The 23,427-nt window shown below is 32.1% G+C and overlaps 1 protein-coding gene and 1 long non-coding RNA gene across 3 annotated transcripts in view; one reads left to right on the top strand and one right to left on the bottom strand.

The window, feature by feature from the left end:
• LOC111516462 (mitochondrial basic amino acids transporter) overlaps positions 1-23,427 on the top strand; it is a 36,510-nt gene that overhangs the window by 4,397 nt on the left and 8,686 nt on the right. Inside the window, exons 1-3 of one of the 2 annotated variants that reach the window (XM_074180432.1) lie at positions 7,937-8,093; positions 8,287-8,465; positions 21,287-21,618. In XM_074180432.1, coding sequence (XP_074036533.1) covers positions 8,432-8,465; positions 21,287-21,618 — 366 coding nt within the window. In that variant the 5' untranslated portion in view covers positions 7,937-8,093; positions 8,287-8,431. Of the gene's footprint in view, positions 1-7,936; positions 8,094-8,286; positions 8,466-21,286; positions 21,619-23,427 lie in introns of those variants that run through there. The other variant, XM_074180431.1, reaches the window with a different exon arrangement.
• LOC141484851 (uncharacterized) lies at positions 3,015-3,487 on the bottom strand. Its single transcript, XR_012466839.1, has 2 exons — positions 3,289-3,487; positions 3,015-3,119 (listed from the first exon to the last, which is right to left on the bottom strand). It is a non-coding gene; the product is annotated as an uncharacterized lncRNA (long non-coding RNA).

Below are 23,427 nucleotides of genomic sequence, written 5' to 3'. Positions count from 1 at the left end.
CGAAATAACATTTGAGTATCTTAAAGACGAGCTGAAAGCTCTACTAGAAGTAGACATAACCAGAAATCAAATTAAAAACATAATTTGTCTAGGATCTCGAAAAAACTGCCCAGTAAAGATCGAATTCGTGTCCAATTTCACAAAGAAGTATGTACTTTCGAATAGCAAAAAATTAAGAGGAACCCAAATTTCAATAGCCAATGATCTGACTTATCTGCAAAGAGAAGAACTTAGAGTTTTGAAGAGGAATCTCAAATTATATAGGGATACTCTAAATAAAAAAACTTATATTAAAGGAAATAAACTAGTGGTCGACGGGAAGGAGCTCACAGTAAAGCAACTTCTACAGAAAGAAGAAAAAAGAAAGGACGACATAGAAACTAAACACAGTAGTACCCCTTCCACACCTACAGAACCACTCCTCATTGAATCTATCATAAAGGAGACGGAAAGCTTACTACAAGAGGCCCTTAAACCTCCTACGACACCTACAAGTGGACTATCGTCGAAAACAGACTGGAATCTACCAAATAAGATACAAAATCGTAACATAGAAAAAATCAAAACGAGATCGGGTCAAAGGAAAGGAAGTGAATGACATTTTGCTCAGGACGATTCATGTATTCTGAAAATATAATCCATTTTATCATTATAAATCTATATTGTTTCTACTACAAAAACTGCAATTTCATATAAATTTTGTCACTTTAACAAAAACTCAGTATTTTCCATTCATATATATATATATATATATATATATATATATATATATATATATATATATATATATATTCAGTACTATAGGTAGCACTCTTATATTTGAGTTCTCAGAATGGACCAATACATAAGAGATTTCAAAATAGACACTTTAAAAACGTTTACACTTAATAAACCTGAAGAATGCAAAGAGATTTTGAAACAAAACGAAGAAAATTCCAACTTCAAAATTATTCATAATAATATTCGCAGTTTGAATAAAAATATTGATTATTTCAAAATGATGTTGGATGAGATAAACTCCGATTTTGATTGTGTGATATTAACAGAAACCTGGAAATTACTTGACCCTCATATATATTGTATACCAGGATACAAACTAATTTATAATGAAGGTGAATACAATCAAAACGATGGAGTAATAATGTTTATAAAAAAAGATTACGAATTTGATAGCGAAATTGTTGCAATAGAAAGAGTTAAATTTCTCAAAGCAAAAATTAAAATCGGAAATAAAAATGATACACTCATCACTAGCTGTTACCGATCACCTCAATGAACATAAATGAATTCAATCAAATTTTAATGTGGTACTTTGAAACTATACAACCAGAGAAATATGATTATTATCTCTTCATAGATGATATAAATATACATCTGTTAGAGGAAGACGAAAACACAACCGAATATCTCAGTATATTGCATGAACTTGGGTACATATCCAGTATTAATGATCCCACAAGAATATATAATAACCAGATATCATGTCTTGATCATATTTTTATCAAGAGTAAATGGAATATACTTGACATGACAATACCAATTGTTCTGAAAACCAATATCACCGATCATTTTACAACTATATTACAAATTGTTATGGATAACGAAATTCCAAAAAAAAACTACGGAATGAGATATAGAAAATATATTAATGAAACAAAATTAAATAATACATTACACCATGAAAACTGGGAGTCAGTGTACTCAACAGAAAATCCAAACACTGCAATGGAAAAATTTATTGATGTTTTAACAAACGCTATTAAAAAATGTACTGATATTAAAAAATGTACTAGGAAGAACACAAAATTTGCACCATGGTTAACGAATACCCTATTGAAATCCATCAATACTAAAAACGATTTGTTTGCGGAACTGACCAACAACCCACACAACGAACAATTGAAACACTATTACAAAAATTATAAGAATAAACTCACCAATTTAATGAATAGAGCTAAGCGCGACTACTACCGAGAAGAAATTAAAAATAACTCGTGCAATTCAAAGAAACTCTGGAATACAGTGCAGAGCATCACTGGTAAAAAACAATCAGAGAAACAAATACAGAGTATAAAAAATGACAAAGGTGAATTATTGAATGGAAAGAGGGAAATTGCAAACGAATTCAATAACAGATTCATTGAAACTGGTAAAACATTGGCTGAACAAGTTATTAGGAACCCAAATTTCAAAACAAACACAACACGACTAATAAATTCTATAAGTATCCGTCCTACCGATACGACTGAAGTAAAGACTCTTACCAATGAACTGAAAAATAAAAAATCCGTAGGGGAAGATCAAATACGAGCAGAAACACTAAAACAAATCTCAGGCAATATCGTTATTCCTCTCACTCATACCTTAAATCGATGTCTAGATAAGGGGATATGGCCAACTTCTCTCAAAAAATCAGTCGTCATCCCGATACACAAAAGTGGGGACAAAAACATTGTTACCAATTATAGACCCATTTCACTGATAACGAATCTATCAAAAATATTCGAGAAATTATTGAAAACCAGACTCTTATCTTTTATAAATAAATTTAAACTTCTTTCTTGTAAACAGTTTGGCTTTAGAGAACAAATCTCCACGGTGGATGCTATCCTATACATCACAGAGAAAATACACCAAGCTCTGGAAATGGGAACTCCATGTCTTTGCTTATTCATAGATTTGAAAAAAGCATTTGATACTGTCAGCCATAAGCTACTCCTAGAGACACTAGAAAAAATAGGAATAAGAGGTAATTGTTATAACCTCATTGAAAGCTATTTAATGAAAGGACACAGAAAGTGAAAATTGGTGATGATTCAAGTAACTCAAAAATCATTGAATATGGAATACCGCAAGGCACAGTCCTGGGTCCATTGTTATTCAACCTATATGTGAATGAATTGTTCTCAGTTGCTAGTAAAGGTGATATCGTAGGATATGCTGATGACACCGTTATCTTTTATCAAGCTCCATCATGGCAGGAACTAAAAAATACTACAGAAATAGATTTCAAATTTATTAAAGAATGGTTCGATAACAAACTATTGACAGTCAACTTCGAAAAAACCCACGTTCTTCCTTTCAGTTGCAACAAATCTGGCATCCCTCCTTTTCGCCACCTAGAAATAAATATAGATGGAAAAATGTTAAAACTGAATACTACAACTGAGACAAAATATTTAGGAATATATCTGGACACACATCTTAAATGGGATTATCATATAAAATACGTGACCAAAAAACTCCAAACCATTTTATATAAATTCAAATATCTGAACACTTACTTACCCATAGAAGAAATGAAAGTAATATACTCCTCTCTCGTAGAAAGTCATATCCGATATGGTATTGAAGCCTGGGGTGGTGCGCTTAAAACCCATCTCAATCGACTAGAAGTGATACAGAGACGGTTCTTGAAATTAATGCTACAGAAAAGCTCTAGATACAACTCTGATAGCCTCTACAAAGAAATAAAAATCATGGATATCAGGCAAAATTATTTTACCTTTGTGTGAATATGAAATACCACTTTCAAAAACATAAAGCTGATATTCCTAACCATGAATACAATACTCGAAACCGTAACAAACACATCCTACCGCATGCTACAAAATCAAAAACTCAAAGAGCATACTCTTATGTTTCAATAAAAATTTATAATACCCTACCAGGAGATATAAAAAAATGTAAAAGTAAACAAAACTTCAAGAAAAAGTTAAAGAAATATATCAATGAAAATGAAAGGAATATGATCTCCCAACTATTTGAACCCTAGTGGAATACAACCAATGTATGTCATTTAACTTTTTTGTATTATTTGAATTGTATTCTTTATAGAATTTAAGCTGACTATATATATTAGTTTTAGAGTTGTATATTTTTAAAATTTTACCATTTGATAATTTTTATACATATATTTTTCCTTTTTTATTTGTCTATTTATCTGTTAATTTCAAGGAAACAAGTACTTTGTACTTATCCTGAATCACTTGTTCACTCCATGCAATTGTATTATTCATATATATTCATATATTGTTTTTTTTTACTGTGAATAAAGTGTCTATTATTATTATTACTAGATAGATTAGTTTCGTATTTTCGCATTTATGACGATTTATCTCTGTAGTTGTTCCTAATATAATTTTTTTGCTGCGAACTGGTTTATTTTGGGCAAAAAATCCAGGAGACATTTTTTGTTTAGAATGAAACAGGCTATCGGAAATACATTTTGAAATCGTAATCAAATAATAAAACAAAAAGTTACATTGGAAATAAATTTTAGGGGTTGCGTTTTCCACCCCTTGCAACCATGGGGTGAACCAAAAGAATTTTTGGCCAAGTGTCTTTTTTGAAGTACAAAACGACAGGTTAATTTCAATATTGAAACTTTTTTAGTGCTCGTGAAAAAAATTTTTACACAAATTTTATGTACCCCCTTTAAGGGGCTGTATCTTAACAAGGGATGCTCCAATGAAGATTCTTTATATGAAAGATCCTATCTTTTTTTCGATAAGGAATCACCTCCTTAAATGTTTTACACTTATTCAGTTACACCCTGTATAGTTACAACAAACATATCTTTTAAAACAACCTAATATTTGTCGAACAAGAAATTAAATACGCAAATGCAATTTGGATTTGAACTCCATGATGAGTACTCATTAGATCACACTGATTGCTTTTGGGGTTCTGGTTTGCAGATTTTAAAAACTTATTTCAGAACTCTGCATAATGAACTATAATTATAAGATAACCTACTTCAGGAGCAAAACGAAAAGAGTAAAATAAACGAATGGATAAAAAATTTGAAAGATATTCATAAAAATATTAGGTGAACTTTGGTAAATTGTTCATGAAGACGAAAATAACGTTCAGAGTTCAATTTCAAATTTAATGTTTTAATTGAAAATACGCAAATAAATAAACAATAATATGAATTTCATTATGTAATAACAGATAGTCAACAGTTACATATTTTTCTCAAAATACACTAGAGAGCTTTTTAGGAAATCCAAAGGATAAAGTCGAGAATTCGTATGAGTCTGGGGTTCACGAATTTTGCGATGCAAAATATTAAGGATAGACTGAAACATGTATCAAAATAAGATATAATAAACACTCAGCACACCCATCATATTTTGTAACAAAACATTTTTCTGACTCAGAGAACAATCACTTTATGCCGTTGTCGACAATTCAAGTATTTTTGAGCACTCAATTCGATTTTTTGCAAAAATTTCATGCAAATTCTTTTGATAAATTTTTTCTATAGCAGAAATTCGAACAAGTGCCTATCTCATATTTGTCTATTCGAATATTTGTCCCAAAATTCTTCCTTCGTTCGAAATTTTGTACAGCCCCGATTATTATTGTTATTACACTCGGTATCGTTTTACGTACTTTCCATTAAAAAGTCAGTAAAAAATTCTCGGAATCGAGATAGTGGCTATTTCAAAACTGACAAAGGTCACAGCAAATTAAGCGCATATATCAAAATTTCACAATATTTCACAAAGAAACGATAAGCTAGCTCATAATAAACCCACAATTTCTCTTTCGATATTTCTCCAAAAACTCATTGAGATAGTAGGAATCTACGGAAGCGCAGGATGGCCACATATTTTCATTATTTGTGTTTTTGAAACTCGAAGTTTCGACTTTTACGTCGAAATTTCGAATTTAAACTCAAAATTTCCATTTTAATTTTGAAATTTCTTCTTGAAACTAAAAATTACGACTTCAAACTCGAAATATCGAGATTTTTTCGAAACATCAACTATACACTCGAAATTTTCATTTCAATTTCGACTTCAAACTCGAAATTTCGACTTATATCTCGAAATTTCAAATTTTAAATCGAAATTTCACGTAATCACGAGCTCAAAGTCGAAATTTCGAGTTACAAAGTCGTAATTTTCAAGAAACGTATATTAAAAGTATGTAGCCATTCTGCGCTTTCGTAGAAATCGGCACCGAACCCATAAAATGAAGCTCAACTTGAAGTTTCTTCGAAATTTTTGTAACATATGTATCTGTTCTGAAAATATGAAAATAAAAAAACTTTTACTCGCATTTTCATGTAAATTCAGCAAAGAGAAAATTAGATTCATGTGCTCTTGATCACCTTCGCCTTAAACTATTTACCAATCTCCCAGAAGAACTGAAGTTTATAAATAAATGGAATTAAAGGGGTTATATTTTTAGGAGTGATTGATTTTTGGGAAAGAAAGTTTTTGGCTTTCTACTACTCCATCTCGATACAAAAAAAAGATGAGGGAATCTTCCAAAGAAAGGAAGGAAGTAATCAATTTAAAAATGACTTAATCTATACATGGATGTGTAGATCATGCAAAGAAGTAACTTTCAGACACAAACTAGAAGAAAGTCCTCCTGAAACAGCTACTTTCATATGGACATTGAGTTACACGAAAGAAAAAATCTTTCGAAACAAATACTTCTATATGAACACTGAATTGTAGAGAAGATACCTTTCTCTACTCAGTTTGCATTTCAAACATTCGTTGTAGAATAAAAATCAGATATCATTCACATGAGTTCTACTTTAAATGAATGGTAACAAATTGCACTCACATGGAACACTGTCATCCTCACTGGTATACTGTATATACTGGGAGACGTGACTATCTTTTATAGATATTTTCATAGAAAATGTTCAAAGATGTATACCAGTGAGGACGACAGTGTTCCATGTAAGTGCAATTTGTTACCAATCATTGAAAGTAGAACTCATGTGAATGATATCTGATTTTATTCCACAACGAATGTTTGAAATACAAACTGAGTAGAGAAAAGTATCTTCTGTATAATGCAGTGTTCATGTAAAAGTATTTGCTTCGAAAGATTTTTTTCTTTCGTGTAATTCAATGTCCATATGAAAGTAGCTGTTTCAGGAGAACTTTCTTCTAGTTTGTGTCTGAAAGTTACTTCTTTGCATGATCTACACATTCATGTATAGAGTTACTTATTTTCAAATTGATAACTTCCTTTCTTTCTTTGGAAGATTTCCTTTTTTTGTATCAAGATGGAGTAGTAGAAAGCCAAAAACTTTCCTTCCCATAAATAAATTGTTTTCATTCAAACATAAGTTGAAGAACTTTTCAATGGAAAAATGTTTTTATAGTGCATGTGATTTTATTAATATTTATCTGTGTTTAACTATGTGTGATGTAAATATTAGTGTTAGTGTATTTTAACTTTTTTAATGTGAATTTTATCTTGATGTACGACTTTACCTACTAATTGACAAATTTCAATGCCTGTGAGCCATGTCGAAAAATAGAAATAAATATAGTGATTCATTGATTGATCGATTATATTCATAGAAGAGCCCCAAATATCATCTTAAAATGGAATATGAAAGGAAAACTGGGTGACATGTCTACCTTTTATAGATACTTTCATAGAAAATGTTCAATGACTGACACAGACTTTCCGAAACTATTTCGTTTCACACGGGTAGGGTCTTGTGGATTTTCCATAGTGCTTGTACATTTCCACTGATAACGGATGAGAAGAAATGTCAGTATAATAATTAAACAAAAATATATCTCATTTTCAGGATTTGTGATTACAATATAATAATATGAGAATAACATCTCATATTCATATGCACTAATGTAAAGTGTAATATTCCAATAGATAATCAACTCAAAAAAATGCAAAAGTTGATATATCTCAAAGTCATATACTGCAGAAGAATTATTTTTGACTCGTCTTCAGCCGCAGAACAGCTTAAAGCATGTGTCATGTTTATGCATAACTAAAGTACTTCGTAATTCTACTCGATATGTCCCAATAAAGGAGATACTGGAGGTGAATAAGTTATCTAATCATTGAATATAGTTTTTCATTAATGTTATTTCACATAAAATACCAAATTGAGCCTGAAAGTTTGTGTGTGTGAATACATTATTATTCAACACATCCAATATGTTATGATTACTTTTTGAAATGTTTCTGTTACTATTGCACATTGAATTAAGTGTTGTGTCAGTTGATTAGTTGAGCAACATCAGATGGATGGTTATTCAAGAAAACATCACACCGATTCTTCGAAAGTTGAACTATGAAAGGTCAATACTTCTTTATCATCGATACATTGAATGTTCAAACATGATATTACTGCATTATCAAAATACTAATTTGGTGCTTAGTTAAGAGAACGGTCTGAGAAAGGTCATTCTTTACTTTAAGATGAGTGAGACGCGAAAGTATCGGGTGTTCGGTAACTGTCAAATTTCTGAAAAATTGTTTCCTTTTTTCCAGACTCAGTTGAGATAGTACATGGATTCAATATACAAACTTAGCAAAACACAAAAAATTTACGACTGCCAGTTGAAAGAAAGATTTTCCTCGACTCCCTGGAAACTTACTGTTTTTGTCGACGTCTATCACATAGAGAGCCCAGGTCATGTCTCTTGATTTTTTTGCAGGTTGTGTTGGAGGTAAGTTCAGTTGATATATAATTTGTGAGACTGCTATAAAGCGGCTACTTCAATAGAAAACATTCGCCAGTGAAATTGATGAAAGAAAATTCAAAATTCAAAAATATTTGTTCTATTAATGACGTATTTATTATGTGGAAATGCATATCAAATATAGAATAGAAAAAAAAATTTTGTCGAATTTCTACTAAGATTTTTATTTTTTACCAGCGGATTCGGTTTATTAAACCTTTCTCAAGTAAACTAACGCTGTTTGACAAACAACTCCTAGAATATAAAACGTTACAGTCAATATCCTTTCGAGACATGAAATAGGTACCTTAAATAAAGTAAATGTTACCAAGGCTATCAATACCGTATCTGAGATCCCAAAACAATAATTATTTAACTTCCGTAACTTCAAAATTAGTGACTATTGATTCAAACTATTGTTCCAAATACCAATGGATCCTAAACTAGTTGTCAACATTAACAAATTCAAAAGGGGAGATTTGCATAGTTCTAGTTGATCATTGAGGGTTTTGAAGAAAACATGAAAATTCTCCATACATGCAGTAAAAAATAGAGATAAATTTGTTAGAAACATTGGGACTGAATAAATTAAATGAAAACCCCAATTTCAAAACCCTTAATGACCAACTAGAACTATGTAGCTCTTCTTTTTTCAATTTTGACAACTAGTAAATAATAAATATTACTGGAGTTTTTCCCAACACCAAATAGTTATTTTTAACACCTCCGACACGTGTTTCGATCACCAAGTGATCATCTTCATTTTTGTGAAAGTATGACATTTGTCAAACCAAAAAATCCATTAATGTTTAACTTTCTTTCGTCGATTTATATGTTCAATTCATTGTTTTTTCCTCATTTTTACTGCACTGAAGAAGCTTCCCATTAGAAGCGAAAGCTTGGCAAAGTAGAACAGAGTTTTGATTTTTGATTTTTGAGTTTTGATATATATATATATATATATATATATATATATATATATATATATATATATATATATATATATATATACAAATATGAAAGTTATTGAGTGTCTTGATATAGAACCAGAAGTTAATATCGGACATAGCACTCATGAAAGTGGCAAACCATAGACACGTGTTTCGGGCTTTTGGCCCATCATCAGTATGGTGCAGCCAAGTGTAAGGATGGGCAACACTTGGTTACCAAAAATATAGAAATACAAATGCACGGAGCCACCAACAGGAGCCAACCGCACATTTGTGGTTTCAGTTGATAGATCTCGTGTTCACAAGAAAACTATCAAAATCACCACGGAGGCAGCTATAGCTACCTGCGTGACATCCGGGTCCAGGAAATTATACAAATATGAAAGTTATTGAGTGTCTTGATATAGAACCAGAAGTTAATATCGGACATAGCACTCATGAAAGTGGCAAACCATAGACACGTGTTTCGGGCTTTTGGCCCATCATCAGTATGGTGCAGCCAAGTGTAAGGATGGGCAACACTTGGTTACCAAAAATATAGAAATACAAATGCACGGAGCCACCAACAGGAGCCAACCGCACATTTGTGGTTTCAGTTGATAGATCTCGTATATATATATATATATATATATATATATATATATATATATATACTATTAATGTAGGTTACAAAAAGGAAGCTCTATGACTTCTATTTGATTATCTGCGAGCGCTTTCGAGAGCTGGTCGTGCTCTTCTTTCTTTCCACTTATCGAGGAACAAGTACAAATCAGAACACAACAAGACCTCACATTCAACAGGATGACCAGTTCAGTTTGAGGAGTGCCTAGAAGATGACAGTACTACCAACTGTCGAAAGCGCTCGCAGATAATTAATAGAAGATATAAAGCTTCAAATCCTTTTTGTAGAATTTAATATTGAAATATATATATATATATATATATATATATATATATATATATATACAGGGTGTCCCTTGACTTCCTCTTTTCCTCTCGGGAATGTATAGATGGGGTCAAAATATAACCAGTATTTCATATAACTTTTTTTCCTAAAATCCTTCGTTACCAAGTAACGGGCCCTCGAAGTTACAAAATGAAAAATGTTTTTCTTTGATAACTTTTCAAGTGAATATTCAAAATCATCCAAATTTTGGTAATGGACTAAACAAATGAATTCCTTCGATGAGCTTTCATGCAGGAGTCAGTTGTTTTGCTACAAAGTCAGGAACGGACTACCCCCGATGGTCCACACCCCAAAACTTTGAAATGACAGATATTTTTCAATATTTTTCAACAAATTAAGGTTACTTGGACAATTTTATGAATAAAAGTACTCGTGTGGAAAGTCGATCGGAGCAACGAGTCTTGATAAAAATGTAGTTTCACTCGACGACATCAAACCCGCTCGTCCACCATTATTTGAAATGAATAATTATCAAAGCAGAAATAATAATGATAACGTTAATTCAACAACATTTATCCTGAGATGTCTACCATTATTCGAAAATATTAGTTTTTAAGGAAAATGGAAATGATAGGTAAAATGTTCATAACGAATTTTTATAATGCAAACACGTTTAACTAACGAAACTCAAGAGCCTCAAGAGCAAACAGAAATGAAAATTCCGCTACAGAAACTGCTCGATATGACCACCTTCTCTCTCTATACATTTTCTTAGTCTGCGAAGACACCCTCTCTGTACTTGAAATAGCATTCCAGGGTCGTTTCGTATGGCTTCACAATGTAATGTTATTCTATTCAACAATGCATCTCTTGTGTGAATAGGTGTAGCGTAAACAAGGCTTTTTAGATGCCCCCACAGAAAGAAATCCAATGGATTTAAATCCGGAGACCGCGATGGCCATGAATATGGCCCACCTCTACCAATCCATCTATTGTGGAAAATATGGTTCAGATGGTCACGCAATCAAACTAAAATGTTCCAAAAGTCCATTCAAATCGTTCTGAATGAACTCCAAATTACGTTCTCCATTCAATCGGTCCTGTAGAACGAATGGTCCTATAAGATGATTTCCTATGATACCAGCCCAAACATTCACGTTGAATTTCCGTTGGTGTTTGGTTTGCAATATCCCATGGGGATTTTCTTCGGCCCATATATGGAGATTATGAGAGTTGATAACTCCATCTCTACTGAAACCTGCTTCATCAGTGAATAAAACTCGATTAATAAAAGTCATATCCTCTCTTTGCCTATCCATGAACCAATTGGCATATTCCAGTCGTGCTAGTTATGTATATAAAACCCTCCTTTATGCTTATTCATCAAATGCTGACTAAGTTATAATAAACTTATAAAAGCTAGCCATCTTGAAAGAAGAGTCAGTTCTGTTAGTACGATTGTCAGAGTAACTTCTGTACAATAAAGTCTGTAAATCTAAATAAAGTCTTTTTAAAAAGTGGTTCCCGTGGCCCGAAACTATAATTGGCGCAGTCGGTAGGATAGTGGAAGAAAATCGATCCTGAATTTTCTTCAGTACCAACTGTTTGTCCACTACAAAAAACCAGCTTCGTCCACCAACCACCCACAAAAAGGACCGGATCGTCAGACTCAGCTACTACAGTCCTCCAGGAAAGAATACTGACACACCATCGAGGTAAGTCGAGTTTTCCTACCTGATTCCAAAATTTCCTTAAATCTTTATCGTAAATATTTGTGGAAGTTTCGGAAAAGTGATTATTATAATCAAAAAACGAAAACAGACATCATTTTCTCTTATAGCAATTGAAATTGGTGACAGGACTATAGAAGTCACGTAGATTAAGAAAGACAATTTAAATACCGATTTAAATTGAAGCAATTAAGTGAAAAACGCCGAATCAAAATTTCATACATTCAAATCATTTTTCTCTTTCCTCACTCATAGCAAACAATAAATGCATAGTGTTCACTAAATAGTAAAACAAAGAAGCTAAAGAATAACTTGCTGCTACTTATATCATATGCTTAATAGACAGAAAATAATCTATTTATATCATACGCTGATATAAAGAGAGTATTAATTTCACACACACACAACGACGCTTCAGAAATATTCTTGTGATAAACTTCGCAATATTATTTACCGTGATTCTTTTCTGAATAAATGAAGAAAGCAAACTCTTATCTTGAATAGATTCGCTGAGTAATCTTTTCCGATAAGATCGCGACAATAATACATGACCGAACCTGAAATTGAAGATTTAGTACAGTCGCTTGTCTCTCTATCCGTTTCAAATATGTCCACCGAAATTAATTATACTTTATTTAAAATTTATTCTGACACCATACCTTTGTATGATGGATCTCCAGACACCCTCGAAATTTTTATAAATGCAATTGACAAATTTCATAATAAATATTATAGCGCTGACGATACACTAAATCAGTGTATCTTGAGTATTATTATTGGTAAACTCAGAGATAGAGCACAATTATTGATTGGTGCAAGAACGGAATTAAACACATGGATTTTAATAAGAAATGAATTAAGAAATACATTTGGTGATAGACAAAATTTAGATAACCTTGAACAACAACTTTTTACACTTGTCCCTAATAGAAACGAACACCCCCTCGATTTTGCGAAAAGAATACAAGTACTGAGAAGTAAATTAATCTTTAAAATTAATTCTATTGCTGCTGTAGACCCACAGACTAAAGCGATATATATTCGTCAATATCAATCACAGTCTTTGAAAGTATTTATGAGAAATTTAAATATTAGATTACAAGATAAAGTAATTGTTCAAAAACCAGATAGCCTTGAAGAAGCAATGAATTTAGTTTTGGAAGATGAAAATTTTAGACAAACACAAAATATGGTTTTTCAGAACCGCTCAAGCACTAACGTTCAAAAACAATACCCACCAAAACAAATAAAACCAAATTATAGTAATTTCCCTGTACAAAATTATTCACACTTACAAAATTTTCAACAAACTAACTTTAGAAATCCTACACCTTCTACTAGTCAAATGCCAAATAGACCTTTTAATAATTATCAACAATTTAACCAAAAACCACAATTTCCAAGCCAACCCATAAATATCCAACCTAAACAAGTTCAACATAAATTTTTAACGAATAAACAAGTGTTTGGACCACCCCAAAATGTGTTTAAACTAACAAATAAACCTGATACTAGAATCATTCAACCAATGTCGACTACTTCTAGAAATCCTACGGTTAGTAGATCAAATATGCCTTACCACCCAGCAAATAACCGATCTTTTAGGCAACCCCCAAGACAAACCTTTATAAGTGAAGAACTTTACAACCATAATGATGACAATGAATACGACATGACACTAGGTTACCCCATTAACCAATACCCTGTCGAAGACCAATACCCAATTGAAGACCAACACCCTCCAGATCAATATCAATTAACTGATGAATTAAATGAATATTACTTTACTCCCCAAGAAACGACTGAAATAACTGACTCAAACACTGAATACGAAGACGAAAATTTTTACAAACCGCCTCCGATAAACAAGACGGTATAATAGAACTTTATTCAGGCTCTATAAATGGATTACCTTATATACAAATCCAAAATCCCCCTATTAAACTACTAATTGATACCGGATGTCATACTTCCATGTTAAGACCATCTATTGTAGAAAAATATTATCCAGACAGAATATTTAGAGAACCCTCTCAGTTAAAAACTTCATTAGGTGAAAAAGAAATTCAATATAAAGCTATTATCCCAGCTTTTGAAGAATTTCAAAGCAACTATGAAACGGAATATATTTTATTCCAATTTCATGAATTTTTTGATGGAATTTTAGGTTTAAAAGAACTTAAAAATCTTGACTTAAATATCGATTTTAGCAATCAAATCTTAAGAAATGAAATTGTACAAATCCCTTTCTACTATAGACAGCCTCACGAAACTTCTTTTACTATCGAAATACCACCATATGAAACTTTAATAAAGAAATACCCTGTCGATATCAGTGAAGGAGAAATAATAATTCCAGAGGGATTTATTGATAAACTATACGTACCTGAAACAATAACTTATGCCAAAAATTATCGCGCAACTTTCGAAATTTTTAATAAAACTAATAAAACTATCTCTATAACAATGAATGAACCGTTCCCATCCAACCAAATAAATAAAGAACAATTTGAATTTTATAATATTGAACAAGCCTTACCTGAAAATTATAATAATAATTCCATAACTGATATAACAAGTAAAATTAGGACCGACCATATGAACACGGAAGAAAAAAACGCAATTTTAACAGTTTGCAAAGAATTTTTAGACATATTTCATGATGAGAATACTAAACTTTCTTTCACAAACAAAATAAAACATGAAATTAAAACGACAGACGAAATACCAGTACACACTAAATCCTATCGGTTTCCTCATTGCCATAAAGAAGAAGTAAATAAACAAATAGAAAAAATGTTGAATGACGGAATAATACGACCATCATCATCATCTTGGAGTAGCCCTATTTGGATTGTACCGAAGAAAGCGGACGCCTCAGGAAAGAAAAAATGGAGAATTGTTGTTGATTATAGGAAATTGAACGAAAAAACGATTGATGACCGATACCCCATTCCTAATATCGAGGACATACTGGATAAACTAGGGAAATGTAACTACTTCACTACTCTAGATTTAACTTCAGGATTTCACCAAATAGAGATGGAAGAAAATTCTATTGACAAAACAGCCTTCAACGTAGAACACGGCCATTACGAATATGTCAGAATGCCGTTTGGATTAAAGAACGCTCCAGCGACGTTTCAACGAGTTATGGATTACGTTTTGAAAGACCTAAGAAACAAAATATGTCTCGTCTATATGGACGATATAATAATTTTTTCGACCTCCCTTCAGGAACACATCTCTAATCTAAAGCAAGTCTTTAAAGTATTAAGAGAAGCTAAATTGAAAGTACAATTGGACAAATCGGAATTCTTAAAACAAAATGTAGAATTTTTAGGACATATTGTAACACCCCACGGTATAAAACCCAATCCGAATAAAATAAAAGCAATCCAAAATTTTCCCATACCAACTACTGCTAGAGATATTAAATCATTCCTCGGTTTGCTAGGATATTATAGAAAATTTATTAAAGATTTCGCGCAATTAACAAAACCGCTAACTCAATGTCTAAAAAAAGGAGAGAAAATCCTTCATTCTGCCAAATTCCTAGAAACCTTCGAAAAATGTAAACAAGTTTTAACTAATGAACCTCTTCTTCAACATCCCGATTTTAGTAAACCTTTTATCTTGACAACCGATGCTTCTAACGTAGCAATTGGAGCTGTGTTATCACAAGGCCCTCTAGGTAAAGATAAACCCATCGCGTATGCCTCAAGAACTTTAAATCCCGCAGAACAAAATTATTCAACTATAGAAAAGGAATTATTGGCAATTGTCAATTTTACCAAATACTTTAGACCTTACCTTTTTGGTAGAAAATTTACGATTGTTACCGATCATAAACCACTCCAATGGTTATTCAATTTAAAAGACCCCTCTTCAAAATTAGTAAGATGGCGCCTAAGATTAGAAGAGTATGAATATAACATCATACATAGAAAAGGAAAAAAGAATTCTGTTGCTGATACCCTATCCAGAATTGAACTACATCCATTAGAAAATTATTCTTTACTAGGAAATTTCGATACGGAAGAAGACCGTTTAGAAGATTTCGCAGAATATTGCGTAGATGAAAACGATAACCCTGAGATTGATGAAATTGCCAAAATAGTGCAAGAAATAGATGAACTCGCCAATGAAGAAGTCGAAAAACATCAATCAAGAGAAGAACCCCAACCCGAAAATTACCACACAGGACATTTTCAACCAGCTAAAGAAAAACAAAAACTCCCAGAGGAAAAGAAGATTAAAATACTTTCAGACATAATAGTCGTACCAGCCCAACAAGAAGAACCGAAAATAAAACACTCAAATGAAACACAACATTCTTCGCAAGAAGACCCAATTTTAGAAATCCCAATATCAGAGCAACCATTAAATAAATTTAAAAATCAAATATTCTTAGTTCAAAGTAACGACATAATTTCACCAAAAGTAAGTATAACTAAACCCTTTGATAAGACACGTTTAAAAATCGTAATATCTACTAGAAACATTGAAAACGATATAGTAAAAATCTTTTTAGAATATTTGAAACCTAATACTGTTTATGGTATAATATTTCAAGAGGAATTAAAGAATGTAATAATTCCGATAATCCAAAAACATTTTAGAAACTCAGCCTTTAAACTTGTTCAAAGTAATATACTATTGAAAGACATTTTGAAGAAAAATGAACAACGAGAAAAAATTAAATACCATCATGAAACAAAAACTACACATAGAGGCATAAATGAAACAAAATTGTCTCTATCAAAAGTATACTATTGGCCTAATATGATTCAAGACATAACAAACTACGTAAATACATGCGTAACATGTCAAAAATCAAAATACGAAAGGCACCCTAATGTCATAAAATTTAACCCAACACCAATTGGAGAATACCCGTTCGAACATATTTATGTTGATGTTCTATCACTTGATAGACTAAAATTCCTAACAATTATTGACAGCTTTTCGCGCTTTGCACAAGCATACCCCATACAACTAAATGCGACAGACATCTTAGATGGTTTATTAAAATTCATATCCCATTACGGTATTCCAAATAAAATAACTTGCGATTCTGGCACAGAATTTAAAAATAACTTGATTGAAGATTTTTGCAAACTTCATAAAATTATGTTGCATTACATCACCCCAAAAAACCCGAACAGTAATAGTCCGGTAGAACGTTTTCATTCTACTCTAATTGAGGAAATACGAACTTTAAAATTAGAATTTCCTAATCGACCAATAACAAAACAAATGTTGTATGCGATTCTAGGATATAATAATACTGTCCATTCCGCAACTAAATTCACACCCTTCCAAATTATTAAAGGTAATGTAGAACACCAGAGCCCTTATGATGTAACGTTAGAAAAGATAACCTCAAACTATATAGAAAAACATTCAAGAAATATGAAAATATTAAAAGAAATAGTAGAACAAAACAATGAAAAAGCTAAGAACCTATCTAAAGTAAATTCCAACAGAAATGATCCCCCAGAAATTGAAATTGATAAAAATACTTTTCTTAAAGAAACTCCTCGAAATAAATTATCACCCTTATATAAGGAAATTCAACCAAAAAAAGATAGTAACTTCAAAATTGAAACTTCTAAATCAAAATACCATAAAAGTAAGTTAAAGCCACAAAGAAAAATCATTAAGAAACAAATTGTTTCAGATGACAACGTTATACCTTCTACTTCTCGGAATCCTTGCGACGACAGGACAAGACATAATAATGACGAGGATAAATAACCCTATCCTTCCCTTTTCCCTTGGAAAAGCAAGATCCACTACACAAAAACATACGTTTATAAAATACATTGACTTAAAACAATTTGATTCTCCCCTAAACATCTTAAATAATAATACAAAAACAATCGCAGAATTTATCTTGATCAAAGACCCTTTATACCCACAACTACACCACATGTATAATCATCTGAATTATTTGCTAGACACAATCAAAGTGAAATTAATCAATATTAAACCTCAAGAAAATAATCGATCGAAAAGGGCACTTATTAATATAGTAGGCAGAACAAGTAAATGGCTCTTTGGTACTTTAGATGATGAAGATGCAGAAAAATATAATAAAGCAATTTTCACTTTGGAAAAGAATCAGAACATGCTTCACCATGATTTAGAAAATTACCTAACTATCACAAGAAAATTTATGAATGAAACTACGAATAGCTTACAGCAGATTGTTAAAAACCAACAATTAATTGACGAACAAATAAAAAGTATTGTCTTAAATCTGAATAAGTTCACGCTATTCTTAAGACTTCAAAATTCTCTTGATACAATGATAATAGATTGTCAAATTATATTATCAATACTTAATAACATTGAAGATTCAATTTTATTTGCAGAATTAAACATTATTCATAGCACGATATTACCATTATCTGATATCGAAGAATTATTAAAAATAATGTCAAACCTTTACAAAGGCAGTTTACCAAACTTTAAAAACATTCAGTCGTATAATAAATTACTAAAAATTGAAATTAATTATAAAAATGGAATTATTATATTTGCAATTCATTTTCCGATACTTCTTGAAAATGTTTATGATTACTTCCATTTGTTCCCAATTCCAATACTCAACCAAGCTATCGTTCCTTTAAAACCCTATATAATTCTTAACTCGACTTACCATCATTATGAAGATGAACCCTGTACGAGAATTGAAAATACCTGCATATACCATGTTGACAACCAAATTTCAAAAGAAGATTGTTTACCGAAATTACTAATTGGTAAAACCGATCATCAATGCCAGACGATTCAAATTCAATTAGACCAGGACATAATAGAACCTGTCAACGATGCCTACATGATTATTATCCCCATTGATAAGATCATGATTGAGAAAAATTGTAAGGAGCATGGATACGAAAATATCAGACAACCACAGTTGATCCATATCCCACATAAATGTAACCTCACTGTTAGAGGCGAAGTTTATTCCAACGACGCCACTTCCGTTCAAGGAAACCCTCTACAGTTACCCGAAATAGATACTATCCAGCTACATCCTGAGAATAACCCTATGAAAGTTCCTGAAAGAGTAAACCTCGACGAACTAACCCGACTTCAGGACCTTGCTGAAAAAACCCAATTACATCGACTAGAAGCCTTAGAAGAAGACAGCACTTCTTATACTTTAATGTATATTTGTATATTCATATTTATAATACTTCTTACATATTTTATTTTATATTCCAAATATAAGAACAAATTTAAATATTTTAAAAGGAAAAATAAACAAGAAAATATTCATTTAGAAAATGTTGATGAAAATAATGTTAATGTATTATTTTCATCTTAGGGATGGAGGAGTTATGTATATAAAACCCTCCTTTATGCTTATTCATCAAATGCTGACTAAGTTATAATAAACTTATAAAAGCTAGCCATCTTGAAAGAAGAGTCAGTTCTGTTAGTACGATTGTCAGAGTAACTTCTGTACAATAAAGTCTGTAAATCTAAATAAAGTCTTTTTAAAAAGTGGTTCCCGTGGCCCGAAACTATAATTTGCTGGAAAATCTTGAGGTGTCATGGCATGTACCTTCTGGATGTGAAATGGGTGGAGCAGTTGTTCCCTAATTATTCTATGAATAGTGGACTTGGATGTATGGAACTGTTCTGATAGATTTCTGATGCTCATTGAAGGATCATCAGCGACGGCTTCCAAAATATTTTCCTCCAATACAACGGTACGTACAGTCCTAGGAGCGCCCTCACCACCTCGTTTTGGCAAAACTGTACCTACAATAATATCGAAATAAAACAACGTTCTCAAATTAATTATCAATTATTACATACCTGTCTCCCTCAAGCTGCGATCGACACGCTCGAATGTTTCTCTTGACGGTACCGTTCGATTGGGAAAATGCTCGAAATACAGACGACGAGCTTCTGCAGCATTACAAAATGCTCGTCCATAAAATACATGCATATCTGCATATTCATTGAATGTAAACTGTTCGGCCATATCAAAAAAATTCAAAATATCCTATAGAATATTGACAATACAATGATAGTCATATGACAACGCACCACTCAACAAAACAAAATCGCATTCCAGTTTCTCATTTTTTATCAAAACTTTCTAAAAGGTTTTTTTGTCAACATCTGTGAAAGAAATGGAACATAATTATTCCCTGGATATTTTTCACCTGATCATGTGCAGCCGTTTTTGTAGTTCATTCGTTTGCTTTTTATTAGTATAGTAAATATTTTTTCCGATGTGCATTTTTTCAGCTTAATTTAGATTCGTGTTAAAGAATTTCTCCCATAAAATTATAATTATCAGTGAAACTCCTCAACAGTTTAGCTGTGAAGAAGAATTTGAAACATTCGAATGTTGAGTTTCATGAGATTCAGATAACTGATCAACACGAAACGTGATTATTCCACACGTATTATGTACATACAAAATATGGAATGAATTCGATATTTCATAGTAGAGTAGCTTGTTAGTTTAAAAACACCACGAATCTACAGAACTTGATATTTCTTTTGAAAAAATATCTGCTATCACAATTGTGACTTAAACTTCCATATAGGTACTGTACTTTTTGTTTACGACTTCATTTTAGCATACTTTGTATTATTTCTGTTATAAATGTTGTTGAATTAACTTTATCATTATTATTTCTGCTTTGATAATTATTCATTTCAAATAATGGTGGACGAGCGGGTTTGATGTCGTCGAGTAGAACTACATTTTTATCAAGACTCGTTGCTCCGATTGACTTTCCACACGAGTACTTTTATTCATAAAATTGTCCAAGTAACCTTATTTTGTTGAAAAATATTGAAAAATATCTGTCATTTCAAAGTTTTGGGGTGTGGACCATCGGGGGTAGTCCGTTCCTGACTTTGTAGCAAAACAACTGACTCCTGCATGAAAGCTCATCGACGTAATTCATTTGTTTAGTCAATTACCAAAATTTGGATGATTTTGAATATTCACTTGAAAAGTTATCAAAGAAAAACATTTTTCATTTTGTAACTTCGAGGGCCCGTTACTTGGTAACGAAGGATTTCAGGAAAAAAAGTTATATGAAGTACTGGTGATATTTTGACCCCATCTATACATTCCCGAGAGGAAAAGAGGAAGTCCAGGGACACCCTGTATATATATATAAAAGAAATATATTAACTATGAGTTTCTTAGATTGGTGGCATTTAATTATCTTTCAGGAATGGCCGGAGTGACAGTAGGCCATCCTCTCGACACTGCTAAGGTCCTTCTACAAACTCAGGATACAAAGAATCCTAGATATTCTGGCACGATAGATTGCCTCCGATCTCTATTAGCGAAAGAAGGTATTAAAGGTATTTACCGTGGAGTAACGAGTCCTCTGTTAGGAGTGGCTGGAATTAATGCCATAGTATTTGGTGTTTATGGAAATACGCAGAGGATTTTGAGCAATCCAGATTCCTTGAAAAGTCATGCTATAGCCGGTGGAGCGGCTGGATTGTTTCAAAGCTTCATCTGTAGTCCCATCGAACTGGCCAAATCCAGATTACAGGTAAATTTCTGAAAAAATTATCTGAAACACTGAGAACATATATATATATATATATATATATATATATATATATATATATATATATATATATATAGTTAATATACAGAAGAAAATTACTCTATTATTTCAAAATATTTCTTTCCCAATAATATTTGGCGAAGGTAAACTGTGCGAAAGGTCAATAGAGAGATTTGCATTACAGATAAACAGGGCGTGAACAGTTAAGGAATCCCATAATCCTATACAGGGTGTTTCAAATTCGATACTCACCATTGGGATCTCGGAAACCATGGAGATACGAAGATGATTAATTTGGGGAAAAGTTGCGCATTTACCTGATCAACAGTATGCCGTTAAGAAGTTCTGAAATTCCGAGTATATCCAGAGATATACGGAAAAAACAGAAATTTCGGAAAATGGATTTTACTTTTTTCTGGCTTTATTTTTCGAAGGATTCGAAAATGAATCGCACTTTCACATTGCCACATTTTTCTGCTACATAATGATTTTTTCAGGTTTGCTTTCTGACGTTTTGTCTTCCGGCCACCATCATCAACTTTATTTTTTCTCATGGACGCTACATTAGATTCTTTCTGTTTTGAATAGAACCAGATTTTATCTTTTCAATGATGTATGATAAGTTATCATTCATTTTCGAAAAATTGGATGTATTGAAAAAAATTAATTCTTATCATAATAAGCTTTGACTTTGGTGTTTCTAAATTTGACGTTCAATCTGTTACACTCAATGACATTATACAAGTCATTGAATTTTTGGCGAAAAATGACTTTCACGAATGAATAAAAAAGAGATATGATACAAATTTACTACAAATACATTACAAATCATTTGAAAATCCGAGGAAAAAATACGGAGACAGAATGGATCAGGAAACTGAAGAGGATTTGATAAATGAGTTATATATGAGGTGAATTAGACATTATGTCCTTTTCAATGAAAATAGATTTTTGAACAAATAACAATAAAATGTAAAGACAAAAGTAAATCACAGCAAATACTCAAAATGCTGGCTTTGTTCATGATAATACAACTGAGCCCTTCTTCGAATATTATTCACTGTACGATTATTTTCCGTCCTCCTCAATCTTTCGAATGCTCTAACAATGCTGTGTTGGAAATCCTCAATATTTTGATATTCTCTCTGACCATAAACTCTATTTTTCAGTGTACCCCATAAAAATGTATCCATAACACTCAAGTCTGGAGACCTTGCTGGCCACCTCATCGGCCCATTATTCTCTATCCATTTATCATCAAACCTTTCAGTCAGGTAATTAGATATACTCGTCTGGTAGTGTGCAGTGGAGCACCATCATGTTGAAATCAGATGTTGTTATAGTTAGCCAAAGGTAGATCATCCAAATAGTCTTCGAAAATCGACATTAAAAACTGGTGATAGGTTTCTCCTTTCAGAATTCCGTCAAATAAATACGGACCCAAAATTCTATCTTCGTAAATTCCCACACGTTAATACTAAATCGCACTTGAGGTCCTATTTCTCGGGACTGCCTGGGGTTGTTTATGCTCCACATATGTTCGTTATTTCGATTGAATATCCAAAAATTCGGAAAAGTGCTCTCATCTGTCCAAATTACATTTTCCAGGAAAACAGGAAAGTCAGGGTCTTCTTATTAGCCAACTACAAAATTCTAATCGTCTTTCGGGATCAGCTGGATGCAATTTTTGAGATATGTGTAATTTGTAATATTTTAAACTTTTTTTTCGAGTAGTCTCCAAGCAGTTGTATGACTAACTTACCTTTACATACCTCATTTATCAAACTTTCT

The sequence above is a fragment of the Leptinotarsa decemlineata genome, unplaced genomic scaffold (assembly GCF_025532065.1).
Source record: "Leptinotarsa decemlineata unplaced genomic scaffold, Ldec_3_MD MMD2_tig00026294_RagTag_RagTag, whole genome shotgun sequence".
NCBI lineage: Eukaryota > Metazoa > Arthropoda > Insecta > Coleoptera > Chrysomelidae > Leptinotarsa > Leptinotarsa decemlineata.
The sequence above is the reverse complement of the archived record's forward strand: the minus strand, read 5'-3'. Positions and strand labels throughout refer to the sequence as shown.